This window comes from Halichoeres trimaculatus, unplaced genomic scaffold, assembly GCF_033239565.1.
Source record: "Halichoeres trimaculatus isolate MK-OKI-2021-1 unplaced genomic scaffold, fHalTri1.1 fHalTri1_scaffold_4, whole genome shotgun sequence".
In the NCBI taxonomy this organism is placed as follows: Eukaryota; Metazoa; Chordata; class Actinopteri; order Labriformes; family Labridae; genus Halichoeres; species Halichoeres trimaculatus.
This window is the reverse complement of record NW_027437182.1, coordinates 30,539,908-30,557,180: the sequence shown is the minus strand read 5'-3', so window position 1 is coordinate 30,557,180 and position 17,273 is coordinate 30,539,908. Positions and strand designations below refer to the sequence as shown.

Genomic DNA, 17,273 nt, shown 5'->3' with positions numbered 1-17,273 from the left:
ATTTTTTAGCCTCCAATAAAAACAATCCTATTGGTTGGCTCGGGGAGTTAACGTCATCAGCCTGTGTCGTGATTGGTTACACTAAACGTCAGTTTTCTGTGTCCACGTGTGCACTTTCACTCCGCCCGCTCGTGTCCGGCTCGGTCCCTCCCTGTTAGGAGGGAACCGCTACTTTCCATCCCGACCTGGGCAGGCTGGACCGGGACAAGACCGCCGGCACGTACACCGAGTCTGCGGGCTGGAGGAGGTCCAGAACGGCAGGCAGGAAGTCCGATTCCTCGGTAAACAAGAAGCTACTTAAGAGCTTAATATACCAATAGGTTAAAAGGTAAATGGGGGAAAAATAACAGTATGAATTGTTGCCCAAAGTTTCTGTGAGCACATTTAAACACACTTTAAATTTTGAATAAGATGACCCCTTTCACAAACCTATTTATTTGTGAAAAAGAAGTAAATGGTTAAGGATTTCCTTGTGTAATTTTTCCCCCTGAAATCATAGGCCTACTTAGCTTGATTCAGCAGAATCAAGCTTATAAGCGTTATAACGCCATAGACTTTTTGACAAGGGGAGCAGCTTGTCTGTAACCATACACCCTGCAGATTGGCAGTCCCAAAAGTTGCATCTCAAAGTTAACTTTTCCGCCTCTTGTCAGTTAAGTCAGCAATGTAAATAATTTAGCAAAATGTATAGCCTGAATGCCTTCGTAAACATGAGTTATAGATGTAATTTCGGTTTTCTGTGTTATTTTATTAGCTTTTATGACTTCTTACTGTACACAGCGTGGACAGCGTGGCTCCGCCAAGGTACTGTTTTGAAGACAAAATTCCCCCGTAGCGGGGGCAGCCATTGGCAGCAGTTGTGCAGCCAGAGTCTGCGCAGTAGATACTGTGAGGGATTCTGGGAGAATCTGAGTGGAGCCGGGTAACTAAAATTATGTGATTTTTTTTTCTTTTGAGAGTCTAATCACTTCTTGGCTCTACCTCCCAACATATTTTACAATAACCGAAAAAAATACACAAGAACAGCAGCTGTCAATCATTATTAAATGTGATGTAAAATCTTGTTTTTAACCCTGTATAACTAATGAAAACAAAACTTTCAGAAAAAAGAGGACTTGACTACAAGGCAGCCAAATCATACCTTGAAATCACCACAACAATCGGACATAAGAAACATTTCTACAAGGTATATTAATTTTTCAAAGTTTGACCACAGCCCATCTGGAATGACTGGAGAGACAGATTTTTTTTACCTATACTGCAGCCAGCCACCAGGGGGAGCAGTTTTTGTGGTGACCTCACTGCTAACCGACCAAGATGACGTCCATGTTTTTTTACAGTTCTATGATTTAACATAAGTTTTGTGCATGTAACCTCCCACTCATCCAGCTCAAAGTTATCTACTTGTCTTGTTTTTGAGCATTCAGAATAAAATAGGTGTTATAGGGGTTTCCCTGGCTGTTGGGACAAGCCTCAAGTGGCAGCTTAAGGAGCTGCAGTTTTAAGTACTTTTGTTTTGACCTCATTTTGACGCCAGAGTTGTTTCCTAGAGAAGAGGTGAGAAACTCAAGTACAATTGTTTACCCCACCCACCCACATTGCCGTCCCCCCAGCTTGACAGTGCAGCTCTATGTCACACTACTCGCCTAGTGTCTGTTTACGAGTAGCACGGTCTCATCAGAGTCAGAACAACGGGGAACACTGAGAACATTGCTGCAACAAGTTTAAGTCGAGAGGAATTTTTTTTGATGGCTATTTAGAGCAAAGTCTGTTTAAGTTATTCAAAAGTTGTTGAATGTTTACTGTATAAATAACAGTCCATCAGAAACAGTTCAGTGACATTCAGGCAGGATGTTAAATGTTCAGTCTCAATTATGACTTCATCAAAGTCATCATAAAAGACTGAGATAAAACCCAGATACAACCACTTTCACCACAACAAACTCCATCTGCTCTATAATTACACAAACAATTTGTGAACACATAGAGTGACTTTAATGGACATCAATAAAAAGAAAACTTTTGTCAGTGGCTTAAAATCAAAATCCCATTATCATTTTTACATTAGTGAAAACAAGTGGTCCATTTTTCTGTAAACACTGATTCTGTGGTTAGGCAGTGTAAGATGCACCACAGTGAAGAGATGAACACTCATAAAACCTCTCATGCAAAGTTATTTACATGCAAAACAAACAAGCTTGGAAATTTCCAGATGGAAATAAGGTTTGAGTCATAGACTTGAGGAGGAGTTTTGCTTTCATAACCTCATAGTGAAGACTCTACCTCAAGCATATTGTCCCTCAAAAAAATTAAAGCTGGAAGAATAATTCACGCAGTTATCAGTTCAGAGTTAATACTGTCATTCACATAGACTGAATCTGTGATACATTAAACAAGCAACAGTCGTGATTAGTCTAAAAATGCAAAGAGGGACACATGAACAACCCTCTTTCACATTTGCACTTCTGAAATTTTCTTGAAATTAACAGTAGCCCTACTTCCTGAAATTGGCTACTTGCTCATTCATGTCCTTTGCAGTAAGAAGTCTTCTCTATTGGACAAGGTGGGTGGTGGGAAGGGAGGAGGTGATTCTCAGGACATGTTAAAAGCAGTGCAGTGAAAGCCAAAGTAAAACATTTACAGCATGATGTAGGATGAACTTGACAATTTGCAAAATGAGCGTAAAAGGTAAAAAAAAAAAATCTAATTTTACATTTTTTTAAACATTACATTTTAGTTTGCCAGGACCAAGAACTGGGCTGTACCCTTCATTTAGCTCACTAAACCAAACAAGCAACAGACTGTTTAAAAGACAAAAATTACAGTAGTATTGATCTCCTCGTATTACTCTAAGCTACAGAGGAACTACATGCCTTTTTTAACACATCAAATGATCCCTATGAGGTAATAAGACATGCAAATATGTAAACAAAAAAAAAGTAGAAAAAATGATTACTGATACATAAGAATAAAACCAGATCAGAGGCATTAACCATATAAAATTGCAGGTTTAAGACACAGTCATAAAAAAGAATAGAAGAAACTCTTGTTTTTGGGGATTCACTCAGAAAATAGCATTATGATTAACAATCTATTTTCTTGAGGTCCTTTAATCTTCACATAGCGCCCCCACCTGTGACCAAAGATGATCTTAACCCTCCTTTGTATTAGCAGACCTTCGCCCCGGTGTCGACCAGGGAGCATTCATTCAGATGGACTGGGAGGTGGTGGCTCTCTGAGGGTTTTACTGGCATGAAGGCATCACAGACCAGCATTCTCCAGGACTGTTATGGGACTTTGGTGCGGGATGAAGACCAGTAGAGCAGTATAAACACGTGGGCATGACACGTAGGACACGTCTGTTTCGTCCACAGCCACTGCTCCAAGCACTGAAACACATTTTAGATGAAATTATTACACCCATTAGGTGGAACCAGGAGGTTATTTTCAACAAGTCAACCTAAAGGTCATGTGAACAATACTGACCCTGACCCGTTTCACTCTGCTGTTTATTTATTTACTGAGAGCAGCTTTTCAAACAGAAATACAAGCTGTTTTTTTACATCTAAGTTTGATATTTCCACTTTTTTTCTCATAAACAGACTTATTTCAACTTAAATACATTAAATTTTAGACTGAACACAAAAACACACATCACCATTTAAACAACCTTCAGACAGGTTTCTTAACAGTGCTCACAAGACAAGCAGAGAAAGTTACACAGATAAAAGGGAGACAACCAAATAAATCACAACAACTGAGACAAACAACTTAATTTTTTGTATTACATTGAATATTTATTTACACTTTTCAAAATCCACACTGTTTTAAATTCATCTGTTCTTTAATAGTGGTAATTTAAATATGTCCTCCTTATGTGATTTTTTTTAACCATTGAACCAGTTTTTAAGGAGCAGTAAAGAGTAACTCACATGTCCTTACTGGATTATAGTACAGAATTATGTACATTAGACGACCTGTGAAGTGGCAACAAATTTGTTCTTGTTGACAAAAGTGTTTTTGTAGGGTTAGCCCTAACCCTAACCCTATATATATGTGTGTGTGTGTGTGTATATATATATATATATATATATATATATGTATATATATATAAGTTCCTCAAGGGTCCACTTGAGGCTGTCCAACAGAGCTAACAGAACTCCATTTGGTCCCATATTGGTTTTACAGCAGAATTACTTGTTTACTGCATGATACATGAAACATCTCACCAATTTATAAGTAATATCTGTAAAAAAGATAAATTTCTTGTGAGGCATCAATTCTGGTTACATTAAGGTTTTGAGTTTTGTGTTAATCGGCATGGCTGAACTGAAAGATAGACAGGGGGACATGTTGTAGCTGACTGCCAGAGGGCTTCAATTCTGTTCAGAAATCCAGTTAGGCTAATGGACATCTTTAGCTCTTTAACACCATTTCTAAAAGTTGTATTCAGTCTGTGGTTACTCTACATCAACAGGTAGCCATGCAAGTCAATGTTTTTTTCTTTATGACCGAGAAATTGACAAAACTAACATTGTTCTCTATTGAAGAAGACTTGATTAAGAGATTGAGACCATAAACTTCCCGGGAAACAGTTGAATAAATTAAAAAATCAAGTGGTGAGTACACACAGTTTCTTTGTTTTTGTCTATTGTTTTTCAAACCAGAGAAGCTGCCCCCTAAAGGTCATTACAGGGATTGCAGGTTTATTGAAGTTTACTATTTTTTATGCATGCTAATAATTGGTATACACTTGGTTTTGAGCCCAAATTTGGTTGAACCCAAGACCTCCAAATTTGCCGTCACATCATGCAGCCTATTTTAAGACAACCTAAATGTTTTATCCTCATATCATCCCCAACCGATTAACAAACAGTGGAAGACAAGTCGAAAAAGGAACAGAGCCATAAAATTGTAAAAGAAGAGATTAATTTCTTTTTTTCTTGGCAATTTTGCATAGAAACAGTAAACTATGAGTGGTGTATGTTCCTTAGTTAGCCTTTTGAAACTTAGAGGAGAGAGTTGCATTGCCTTCAAGCTAGTGCTAGGATCCTCAGATCACTTTTCAGAGGTTCAGGTCCAGACTTTAGGACTTTCACACATCACACCCTAAAGTAAAAAACAAAAGTTCAGGGGAGTTTCGTTATGTTTGGCCCTTTGCAAATTCCCCATTTTCTCCTCTCTCCACAGAGAACTTCAGCGATGCCTCCTCAGGGAGAGCTGACGACGAGGTGTGTGCTGCTCCCTCTCTATGGTGATGGGTCCATCTTCAGACTTCCGCCTCTCATTCAAAGATCTTCTCCCCTGACAGGCCGCTGCTTCGGCGCTGCTGCAGGGCCTCTGAGAGCTCTGCTCTGACCTACGAGCCGCCTTCCCACAAACGGAGACATCATTATGAGTAAGTTTCCTCAGAGCAGGAGAGATCTGTTAGAGGGCTTCATGCTTCCACAGAGAGAGGTTTCCGGTGCAGGCAAACTCATTTCATACCACTCCAAATCATGCACATCCTGTAATAGGACACTTTCATGCACTTTGGGTTTGATATCTGACATGCTGGGAGTGGAGTGAACCAGTGGAGGCTTCTTCAGGCGGTGTGAACACAGTGAAGAGAAAGAAACATGCACATAAAACTGACATATTAAAAGATGTTTTACCTCTCTGTGGAAGCGGTGTGTGCAGTGCAGTTCCTGAATGCCTCCTCCGCTCTTCCTCATGTCCTCATGACAAATCAGGCACAGTTTTTCATCATCATTCTGTAAAAAAAAAGATATTAAATTTAGTTGCACAGCATTGAAGACTTGAGGATATACAGTAACTGGGCAGAATAAAATTTGATCAAGTTGCTTGTCACTGTTTTTGCTACTACATGACGGTGCATCATGGTACAGAAAAAGATAAATAAGACATGGAGGAGTCAAAAAAATGTCCTGCATGTCTTTTAACAACACTAGAATAAAAAGAATGCAAAGACTGATGCTCTAACAGTTTTTTAACAGTTTTTTAAGATTCAAAGGAAAATAACACGGGTCACTTTGCATTCATTAAAAAGAAGCGTTAAGGGAACCTCTGTGAAATCATTCATCCAACTTAACTGAATTTACAAAGGGTTAGGGCTACAAATCTGAATTTACAAATCCTAATCTTTCCAACCCTTACGTATACATAAACTAAGATCCATACAGATCTTTCACTATGAGAACAAAAACGTATCATAGTAAATGGCTGGAAAAGTAAATTCTGGTGATCCAATACCCTACAACCGCGTTTTTGTTTTCAAAGCATTGTTGGACAATTTGCCATAAACCAGAGAGAACTTCAGTGATACATTTCTTCTGCAGTTTTTGCTACCAATACATCCAAAGCATCTTAGAATAGTGCAGTATATTTATTAAAGTAATTTTTTTGCAGTATTTTTTCAGAACTGTGAGACAGGTGTAGGGTGGCAGATGTGCCTCACTATTATTTAAATTGGACTTTTTATGTTTGCGCTGAGTTTTATTCAATGTCATTATTTATTATTGTTATTATTATTGTAACTATTATTATTATTATTATTATATAATTATATTATTATTTTTTAATATTATTAATATTATCATTATTGTTGTTGTTGTTACTATTGTAGTTATTATTGTAATTATTATTATTATCTTTTTTTATGGTCATTTTTGCATGATCTTCTTTTCTTTCACAACTTCAGAAAATATTTTTTCCCAAACTGTCTATAACGTGTAGAGGTCCTCAACTGGGGGTCCGCTGCCTCTAGGGAGTCAATGTAAGTGCTGCAGGGTGTGTGTGACATTTTTGGTCGATTGGGGAATTTTTTTTGTATTTTCAAGTAATTATTCCCAAATATTTCAGTTTTTTCTCATGTTGTTGTTTCTGAACACACAGCAATGGAAACACAGAGGCCAAAGATGTTGTCTTTCTGTAAGAGAAAAACACATTCAGCAGCTCTCAAACTGCACACAGGTTCACTCATTATTCACTTCTAGCTCATCAAGACAGAGGAAGACTCGCCTCTATCACTGTCTGCCCGACACACAGCTGCATGTTCCCTTCTGGCTCTGACAGGTTCACCAGAACAGCTTAATACTGAATTCACACAATGCCTTGAATTTCCCTTGGGATCAATAAAGTATCTATCCATGTATCCATGGCATGTAGTAAAGGGTAAAGGCTGGAAGTCAATCCAGCAACCACTAAAATGAGGACTGTAGCCTTTTTCCCAGCAGTATTAGAAATAATGGCGTTCAGAGTGGAAAACAATGAGCTTACATGCTTCAGACCTGTCTCCATTAGTTATAAATAGAGTACACCAACATCTTTCATCAAACCGGATGCCCCCTTGCAAAGTAAGAAAAGGTTTTTACTGGTGATGACACTGTCTGGGAGTGACACTGATGCCTCCCTAGATGAGGTTTTATCAAGGCCAATACTCTCTACTTTCATTTCATAACAGGAAGTGATATGACTGACTGTAAAAGACAGCGAGGAGTTTTTCTGCCAGTGGTATTATTCACACGTGTTCAGGACAAGATCAGTAAAGAGAGAAAAGGACCTGCTTTGTCCACTGATGCTGCTGAAATAGACACAAAGCAGAAGTTCCTCTCAGGAGTTTTGAATAACTTTATGGTACTTTTGCTCACCAAGGCTGTGGTCCTCTTATCTCTCAGAAACAGTCTCTTCTCAAAGGACTCTGTGAGCTCCGGGATGGTGCTGATGCGGTTTTCTTGGAGGGCCGACTTCCCTCGGCAGTTATCGTCTGAGGAGGCACGTCGAGCCCTCGGGTGGGTCCGGACCTCCCCCTTTTCCTCCCTGGTTTTGATGTGGCTCGGGCTGGGGGCCATTGTAGCTGCATGGAGCCTGTTTAACTTCATGGCGTCTAACTGTGTCTGTAGACCACAGAGAAAGAGAGAGGCACAGAGAGGGGAAGCTGTAAAACATCATGAAAAGCAGATTGTTTGAACTGTGCAGAGTGTTACAGCAAACACACGACCAGGCTGAGCTCCTGTCTATGACACGGGTCAATCTCACCTTATATTCTTTAGTAACATCTCTGCAAACCACCCACCTAATTATAGTGTCTGTGCTCGGCTCAGTGATCATTTACACAACAACAGTAATCACATTATGACACACCGAACATGTAAGATAACAACAATAACTGGGATTAAATCATGTCAGAGTTGGAAAAATTAAAAGTTAAGCAACAGTTTCTTTGTCTGAAAATTATCAGAAATATGCACATGTGATATGTTCACAATCATTTGAGCTTTAGCTTTTATGTGAAAACCAACAGACTTAAGCTGCTGGCTACGAGGAAACCTTAAGCTCAGAATGTCCTCAGTAGTTTCTGCCCTCTCAGAGATTTCCAGCTGGGTTTACTTTGAAGTTTAAGACTGTTCCCTGCATGGAAAGGAAACTTGAAGACAAGCTTAGATTACTCGAAGATCAAAGTCTAAGAGGTAACCAAACTACAACATGCTAGTTGTTCTTGTCATGGACACACTGCCTTAGCTGCCTGCTCCTCCTGAGCCCCATCGTTGCCGCTGGTTTTGGTTTTACTTTAACTGTCGCCACAACGCCAAACTTCGGACTATGTCTGTGTCTGTGTCTGTGTGTCTCTCGCTCTCTTTCTGTGTATGTGTGTGTGTTTGTGTGTGTGTGTGTATCCCTCTCTCTCTGTTAACCCTCCCTTTTCTCGATACTTCTCTCCCCTACTCTCTCCTCTATCCGTCTCCAACACAGTCGAGACAGATGTCTGTCTAACATGAGTCTGGTTCTGTCCGGGGTTTCTGCCTGTTTAAGAGAAGTTTTTCCTCTCCATTGTAACTTGCTAAATGCTGCAAAGTGCTGTACTCCTGGTGTATTAAGATGAGATACCACTCCTTATCTTGTCTTGATGTTATAATTAAACAAATGAACTAATTGAATTTTATTAACATTTATGGGTCTAGACCTGTGAATGTTTTTGTAAAGTGTCTTGAGATAACGTTTGTTATGATTTGGCGCTATACAAATAAAGACTGATTGATTGAGCGACCTGCTCACACCTGTAACCTTTTTGCTCATCACCTGTCAGAATTTAAACTGGTTAGTTTCAGATGTTGCTGACCGTTGGTTTGTGTGTGCTCTCCTATGTAATGCTCTTTAATGGATTCTGAGCGCTGCCTGTCCCCTGTTTCGACATTTTGCCTGTTGACTCTGTACTGCTGCCTGGTTGGAATGGTTTTTTGTTTTTGACTTTGGGCTGTATCTCAATTCTGCACTTGGGTCTTGTCAGGACTGTGACAGTTTTAGAATTGCTGCTTAAGTCATGAATAATAAATAAAACAACTTCGGCACCTCGCTTTGACGTTCAATTGATTTTTTTTTTTACAATAATGCAATTAATACTTCCTCCTCCTCTTCAAAAAAACACATTTTTATATTATTGCAACTCAAAATTCTGAGTCAAATTAACTTGTTTATATTTTTTGTTTTGTAAGCTATTAGTACTTCTGCAAAATGAGTTTAAATTTTGAAACTTTCTCTTGGCCAAACTGACTGCTTTGATCCCGCTTCTGTTCAGATAAAGATATCCCCGAGCGTTGGTAACATTAGAAAATGCATGAACGAGAGTTTTGTTCTTCTTCCTCCTGTCTTTTACAAAGTTCAAATTGTCAGATGACCTTGACGAATCAGCCAAATTAGCCAAATATATTCCTCACATTTAGCCTTTTAGCTATCATTTCATTTAAAAGGGACAACACATGTTAAAAGACTTCTAGCTGTGGTGAATTTGCAGCCCCTGTTCCTGGCTGGGCTTTCAGATATTGGGTTCAAATGGGGAAACACAAATAGATTAAAAAAAAAAAACTGTTAAAACAGGAAAAGAGCCTCACAAAGCTTTTACCAAGATCAGCCGTCTCTGCTGTCACCATCCCTGCAGTCCAGGGGGACAGCAGGCTATGTTATAGGAACTGTGCTGGATGGTTGGTGTGAGTTGTGTAATATGAGGATACATCATGGTCCGCTAATTGACACATGATTTAATAGGCTGACTTTTTGACTCATCTTTCCTCTGGATCAAATGCTGATATTGCACATGTAACACCAATGATTCAGTTTTATCTCAGCATGTCTGACACCACCTAGAGGCAGATCTATAAGAGCACAGCACATCTCTGCTCAGCTTTTATAACACCTAAAAGAGTTCCTGAACAAGGGGACAAGTCCCACAGACAGCTCCCAGGATATGAACTCATACTCTTTGGTAAATATCCCCTTTGCTTGTTGTTGTTGTTCAGTGCGTGTCCCCAACATGAGCCGGAAGCTGCTGCTGTGAAGCTGACTGTGGCCTCTGACCTCGCTCTGACAGGGGGAGAGGAGTCAGTGAGTCAGGTCCCTGATGGCGCTGAATAAAGAAGCACACTGTTCACAAGAGAGATCACATTCTGCATGTAGATGAGTTTTTTACATGCAAAAGTCACTGACTTAAAAAGATATGGGTTTTTTTAATATAAACATAAATTCCTGTAACTTCAGATTAAATTAAAGTTTCTAACACTCAGGACTGTGATGGAGCAGACTGGAAGTTATACTGGTGTATGATATTTAAGACCTTCAGAGGGAGGATTCATTTTTCCTGTACAGTGTTTAAAATGTCTGTTAGCCGTGCTGTTCGGTCGATGTCAGGAAACATTTATGCAGCAAGAAGACTGCAATTTTTTGACATTGTTTTTCCCATTCCAGTTTAGTTTTAATTAATTTTGGAGCGGGCATTCTAGTTTTTATTTAGTTTTGATTTTTGCAACAAGGCTTAGTTTTAGTTTTAGTTTAGTTTGAGTTTAGTTTGAGTTTAGTTTTAGTTTTTTTATACCTTATTAACCAGGTGCAGGACTGAAAAAGGTCAGAGTAAATATTTTGTAATACAGTTTATTTTCCAGTTCAACATAGTGCTCACTGCTCAGTTAATGCTGATACCGAACTGTTGGCTGCTGCCTCAAACACAAGAAAATAATATAAACTTAACATAAAAAATATAAACATAAATTATATAAAAATAATGTTACCATAAATAACATAAAATCAATATAAACATAAATGATATACAACAACAAAGCTTAAATAATTAGAAAAGTGGACTCTTTCGTTGCAGCACAGCGCACAGCGAGTCAGTGCAGGAAACAAGCACGTCCCAGTACGTTGCTATGATGGTGCTGTGCGGCACTGACAACTGCCAAAAACTGTCTAAAATTGGTTGGGAAAATGTGTCAAATTAATTTAAATCCTGAAGGCTATTAATATTGTCAGAAACGATAACTAAGGACATTTTGTCTACAATTTTGGGTAGTTTCAGTTAGTTTTGTGAACACAAGATACAGTTTTTGTTTTCTTTTCTAATTTTTATTAGTTTGAGTTAACTGCAATGTATTTTGAATTTTAGTTTTCGTTTTTAGTTTCATTTTAGTTAACTATTATAACCTTGGTCGCCAGTCAATCGCAGGACTGACACATAGAGACAGTCAACCTCTCATGATCACACTCACACCTACAGACAATTTAGAGTGACCATTAACCTGATGAGCATGTTTTTGCACTGTGGCAGAGCGCTCAGAGAGAAGACCCACACATGCACTAAGAGAACCTTCATGGTGTCATACTGCTACATAACCCTAGTGCCACTGTGAAGCCCATGCGCAGGACTCAATCAGTGAAATGACAGATTACTTAAGTATGCACACAGGGCGCACCAAAATTAACACAACCCAAACAGTGGTGTGCACCAAAGTGGGGGCAGTTCACCCTCCTTGTGGCTCATTTGTTGAAAAAACATGCGCCCTCTTGGGAGCTAAGACTTGTGCCAAAGAGCCCTCTTGCCCACTGCCCTCTTGGTTGGAAAAAGCAAATAACTGCCTTTTAGGCTGGTTAAAATATGACAAACTGCCCTTAGTTGGTGGGTGTATGTGTTTTTGTAATTTTTTTTTTTTTTTCAAAAAGTCTGCATGCCAAAAAAAAACTAATTCCCCAGTGTAATTTAGATGTCTGTTTAAAAAGTTAAATTTACTTCAGTAACTAACAAGAAAAAGTCATATTTCTTCAAAAGAGGTATAAAAAATGTTTTGGTTTTTTTATAAGTCAAAAAGACAAAAACTTGAAGCCAAGCATCAAAATAAATGTCCAGTGAAAAATTCAAGTTGGGTTTTTCCATCCATTTGTCTTGGACTGGAAATCAAATGATCCACAGTGTCAACAGTTCATGAATTAATGTACAGACTGAAACATTAGATAATCTCAAACCAAATTCACAAACAAAACACCAACACGATGGAAAAGTTGTTTGCTCCCTTCACACCTGGTGTCAGGTACTTGGAGCCTTGGCCTAAGATCACCATAAGGGAAGAATCCACCTGGTGTTCAGTGCAAAGCAAAGAGTTATCTGATATTCGAAATAAAACCTGCTCTTCATCACCAGCTCTCCGCTGAGACTCACTTTTTCTGTTTCTTCACATGAAGTGGTATAAACTCAGGTTTCCATCACTTTTACTGCTACATAATCACTTTTAATCACCACCTTAAACTGTGCCTGTGCGTGCTTCAGGAGCGTCTCAGGTCACGACATCCCTTCAGTAAACACTATAATCACGCTTTATGACCTGCATCGTGCTCATAGCAGCATGAGGGGCTTTTATGTCTGCAGAGTAAATAGATGCATTAATCTGCTCTCTCTGTGTCTGTCATAATATCACTATCTCCATGCTGTCTTACGTCAAACTTATTACCTGAATGACCTGCGCAAACGTGTCTGGCCTTTGAATGCTGACATACTACAATGGGATTTTGAAGTGTCTTGAAACAAGTATCCGTTGATTTAAAAACATTTTTCACCCTGCAGTGTGAGGTTGTCCTCTAAAATGGCTAAAAACTGGGGAATAAAAATCTATTTGATGTATGTTGCTGCTGCTGCTGGACAAAAACTCCACTAAACATAAAGGTTGTTGCTTTAGTGAGTCCAGGTAGAAAACTGTGCCAGAGTAGTGGTTTTAAAACTGTGCTTACCAAAATAAATAATGATTTTAAGGAATTTAAATTTGCATGTTTTATTTATTATAAAGCATAATGATTTTTTTTTAGTTTTTAAGTAAATCCACAGAAATGAAAAGGAGTCATGAGTTCTCTACTTTTCTTTGTTGCTTTGGCCCCGGAGGTGTTTAGGAAAGATAAATGAAGGTTATTTCGCAGCAGCACAGGAAACACAGTGGTGTGTGCATCCACCATCAAATCAGGCCAAAGCGCACACAAAATCACCTGTGCATGTGTGTAACAAATATTCTGTTTTCCTGTCAGGGCCCCAGTCTAAACAGCCAGTCCAGCTTTATTTGCACAGCGCCTCACATTCATAAAAACACACCACTCAGAGTGCTTCACATCCAACAAAGAGAGGTGGAAATAAAAGGCTCAAACAAGGAAGATGAGAATAAAATGCAGAAATAAACTGAAACTTAGTGATAAATTCTGACTCAAGCTTTTTCACATTACTGTAAAATAATCAGATTTCTGTTGTGTTCATTTGTCTGTGTTTAGATCGGCCAATTGGAGCCTGCGTGCAGCTGTCAGCATCATTTAACCACCTCAAGGGATGGTGGAGGGTCGTCTGTCTCTGACACCAATATTTGGGGGTCATGAGCTGAAAGTTTGAGAACTCCGAAGCTAAAGGACATGAAATACGTAAATATATACTCCAATGTGGATATTTGGGAAAAATCTTAAATATGATAGCTTTATAAGATGATCTTGTACAAATTTATAACAACATGCACCTGTATTATCAACCCCAGTGCGTTATTCATGATAGCTGTCAGAGTCACGTAAGTACCACAGCTTGTCAATGTTCCCTGCTGTGCTCTGAGAGGACTTGAAAGTTTTCCCAGAAAGTCTGAGCTCAGAGTCACATGCATTCAGCCATGTAACGCTGGCGGTCCTTACCACAGTCGGCAGTGAAGCTCTTCTGTCAGAGTGTGTCCTCACAGGTCTCCTGAAGCTGCGTTTCCTCTCCCTGGAGTGTCCGGTCTCTGCGCCGTGTCCCCAGTAACTGCTCATCCATTTGGTGAAGTTCCCATCGTCATCCTCATCATTGTCCATGATGATGGCCGGCAGGAGTCTGAGAGACATGCTGGAGCTGTGCAGGGAGCCTCTCTCTGCAGCTTATAAGGGTGCGAGTCCAGCCGAGTGTCACAGAGTGTAGAGACAGCACTGAGCTGACCTACTAATCCTCTGACTGACTGCCTGCTCTACTACACAACTCTGCCCCACAAGGCAAAGGTAACTTACTCCAATTGGATCCTCTGCAGGCTCAGGCGGGGCTGCTGTAGTCCTGTTATTCCTGGTGGATCCAAAAATAAACTGCAGAGCTTTTTTTTTCTTCAAGTCTAAATAAGAGAATCCTCTTAATCAAGTTAGCGTGGTGCCAGAAAGTAAAAATGGAGGGGGAGAAAGTAAACAGGGAGGCAGAGAGGAGAGGGTTGTATTTTGGCGCTGGGCGGCTGATGTGACTGCTGCTTTTAATCTTTCCATTACAGTCATGAGCCGGGGGGCAGACAACTGAAACTCCAATTTCCCCATACTTTCCACTCACTGGGTCCATCAAACCTGTCAATAATTATGGAGTGCAGGCTGCCGTGTGTTACACTGTGCACTGACAGCCTGCGGGTTGTGTGATACAGGACACAGAGGGAGCAGATCCATCCTATCACTGCTAATACTACTGGATCATATTTATGCTTTTTATACATCATTATTTCCAGATATGAGAGTGTGTGCACACAGATAAGCAGCTGGGAAAGAAACATCGGCAAAAAACAGAAGCCAGATATGAGAGAAGACTCCATCAGCCGTCCCAGGAGTGCAGAGTCTGAAAATGACACAAGAAAGTTAAGAAAGCAGGAAGGACATCCTGTTTAAAGCTCCAAGAAGGAGTTTTTGACTTACCGAATCTGACTTTTTTAAAACATTTTCCTCAGCAGATATTCAAGTGGAGTGAAACATTTGACAGTTACAGGACAGTAGGATGTGAATAGAGCACTGTTGACCTAAGCCCCGTTTCCACCAAGCAGTTCAGTTCGGTCCCTCTTGGTGTGGCACGCATTTTGTGGCGTTTCCATTGACTAAAACCGGGACAGGTCCCCATATAACCGACCTGTGCTGTCCCACTTTTTTGGTATCGTTCTGTTGGAGTGCCAGATATACTGATCTGACCCCTAGAAGGTGGAGCTAGAGACACTGCAATTTGTTGATTGGTTGAAAGAATCGTCAATTAGCGTGTGACAGCAGCTGTGTTTCTCCTGGCGGCACGTAGCCTTCTCTACAGCAAAGTTTGATTGTGCTTTGTAACAAAGAGCCAGATGGAAATTACAAAGAAAACGAATTACTGAATGTCTTCCATCATTGATCTTTGTTTACTGTGTTGTTTTTTTTCTTCTTTTCGTTGGATTTATTAGCGGGGTACACTGTGTCCCGCTGCTATGCCATCATGCTTTTACATAGCTGACGTAGCTATCAGCACCTGGCTTACATGCCACCTACCAAGAGGGAGTGAAGTTAGCTGTGGAAACACAAACAAGGTCAGAATTTACTGATCCAAACTGGACCACTTGGTGGAAACGAGGCTTTAGTGGTTTAAGGGTCTGCCCCCCCCCCCCCGTCTTCAGTTAACTTATCACTTAAGGCCAGAACAAAAAAAGTAAAGATAACACTTCCTACACATGCACTGGACAATATCAGTAAAACTAGAATAGAATAGAATAGAATAGAATAGAATAGAATAGAATAGAATAGAATAGAATAGAACTTTATTGTCATTGTAACAAGTACAATGAAATTGAAGTCACAGCAGCAATCAAGGAAACAAAAGTATGAAAGTGTATAGAAAGTGCAAAAAGGTCCATAAGAAAATAGATGATGACAGCTTGTCCATCATTGTCCAGTCAGCCAGCCTCCACCTCCACAGGGTCCAGGACTGAGCTTCTTCAGCAGTCTGTTCAGTCTCTGTCTCCTGGATCCTGTCTGCTCACAGCAGGTGAAGCTCTTCCAATGTGGCGTTGGTGTCTGATGTTAGCTCTGTTAGCCATGTCTGTGAATAGCATGATGCTACTCTGCCCTCTGGTATTCCCTCTGTTGCTGGGTTAGCACGGCTAGCTCGTCCATCTCATTGGAGATCGATCTTACGTTCCCAATAACGATGGATGGAAGGACAGATCCATGTCGTCACTTCTTAGCTCACACCTGAGAACCAGCATGTCGTCCTCACCTCCTTCTCCTCACCTTGTGGGGAAACATCAGGCCTTGCATCAGCTAGCATTGACATGCTACAGGCTGCTAACAGCTGAGTTCATATGTAAACAATGCAGCCATGGTTACATGTAGGATCTCTAGACAAACACAGCAGAAAAAGGAGTAAAAATATCACTGAAGCCACAAAAAGTTTGGTGTCCATGACCAACAAATGAGCCATACAAAGTAATGATCCACTCCAAATATAAAGATGACAAAAGAAGACGAAAAAATTACAAGAAACGGACAAAGAAGAGAGAGCTGCTGCAAAAGGCAGCCATAGCCAACAGGGCGGCGCCGAGCAAACTAAGGATACTGTTTGTCCACAGGGGGGCGCAAAGATCAACACAGACCAAAAATTCCTCAAAGGTGCTTTAAAGTCACAAAATCCTCCATCCCTGCACAAATCATCTGTGTATACATGTTCCTACAGATTTCTCTTTGTATATACGCTAGCATCGTACCACTAAGCTGCATAAGACAGCTAAAAAAATGCAGGGAAGTCTCAAAGGGAAAAGATTCTTAAAGAATTTTTGAAAGTTTTGTGCATCTGGTTATTTTCTTAAATGGAAACATAAATGTAGACACAAACTGACTGTGTCTCGACAAGCTGAGTTCATTACAGTTGACCAGAAAATGACAGCAGGCTGTAAGAAGCAAGCTTTTCAACTGCTTCAGTCATCCACTAACAACTTTAGTGTCAGATTCTCTAATAACATGAACTTATGTGCGTTTTACAACATCAGAATTTTCAGGGCTGTGATGTATGAACTCCAATGCTGCTGTAACACAGATAACAGCAGGTGAAAGTTGTTTTGTACAGACCTTTCAGGAACGTGTTGACAATCGTTAAGACTTGATCATGAAACAAATCTTCCTTTATAATCTGACAGGATCAGAATTGGGGTTAGGATTTGTCTATTGTCTCCAGTAAGAGAGTCTTAAAATGGGATTTTATG

At 40.0% G+C, this 17,273-nt stretch overlaps 1 protein-coding gene across 2 annotated transcripts; it reads right to left on the bottom strand.

Moving 5' to 3' along the window:
- Nucleotides 1-1,826: 1,826 nt before the first annotated feature.
- On the bottom strand, nucleotides 1,827-14,320 carry lnp1 (leukemia NUP98 fusion partner 1). Of its 2 annotated transcripts, none has more exons than XM_074668650.1 (4): nucleotides 13,972-14,320; nucleotides 7,650-7,895; nucleotides 5,655-5,753; nucleotides 1,827-3,389 (listed from the first exon to the last, which is right to left on the bottom strand). In XM_074668650.1, exons 1-4 carry the CDS (start codon nucleotides 14,155-14,157, stop codon nucleotides 3,288-3,290), a joined length of 633 nt encoding a protein of 210 aa, XP_074524751.1. In that variant the 5' UTR covers nucleotides 14,158-14,320; the 3' UTR covers nucleotides 1,827-3,287. The 2 variants fall into 2 exon arrangements, with proteins under 2 accessions (XP_074524751.1, XP_074524750.1); XM_074668649.1 differs by lacking the exon at nucleotides 1,827-3,389 and adding an exon at nucleotides 4,120-5,370.
- Between the last annotated feature and the right edge of the window lie 2,953 nt (nucleotides 14,321-17,273).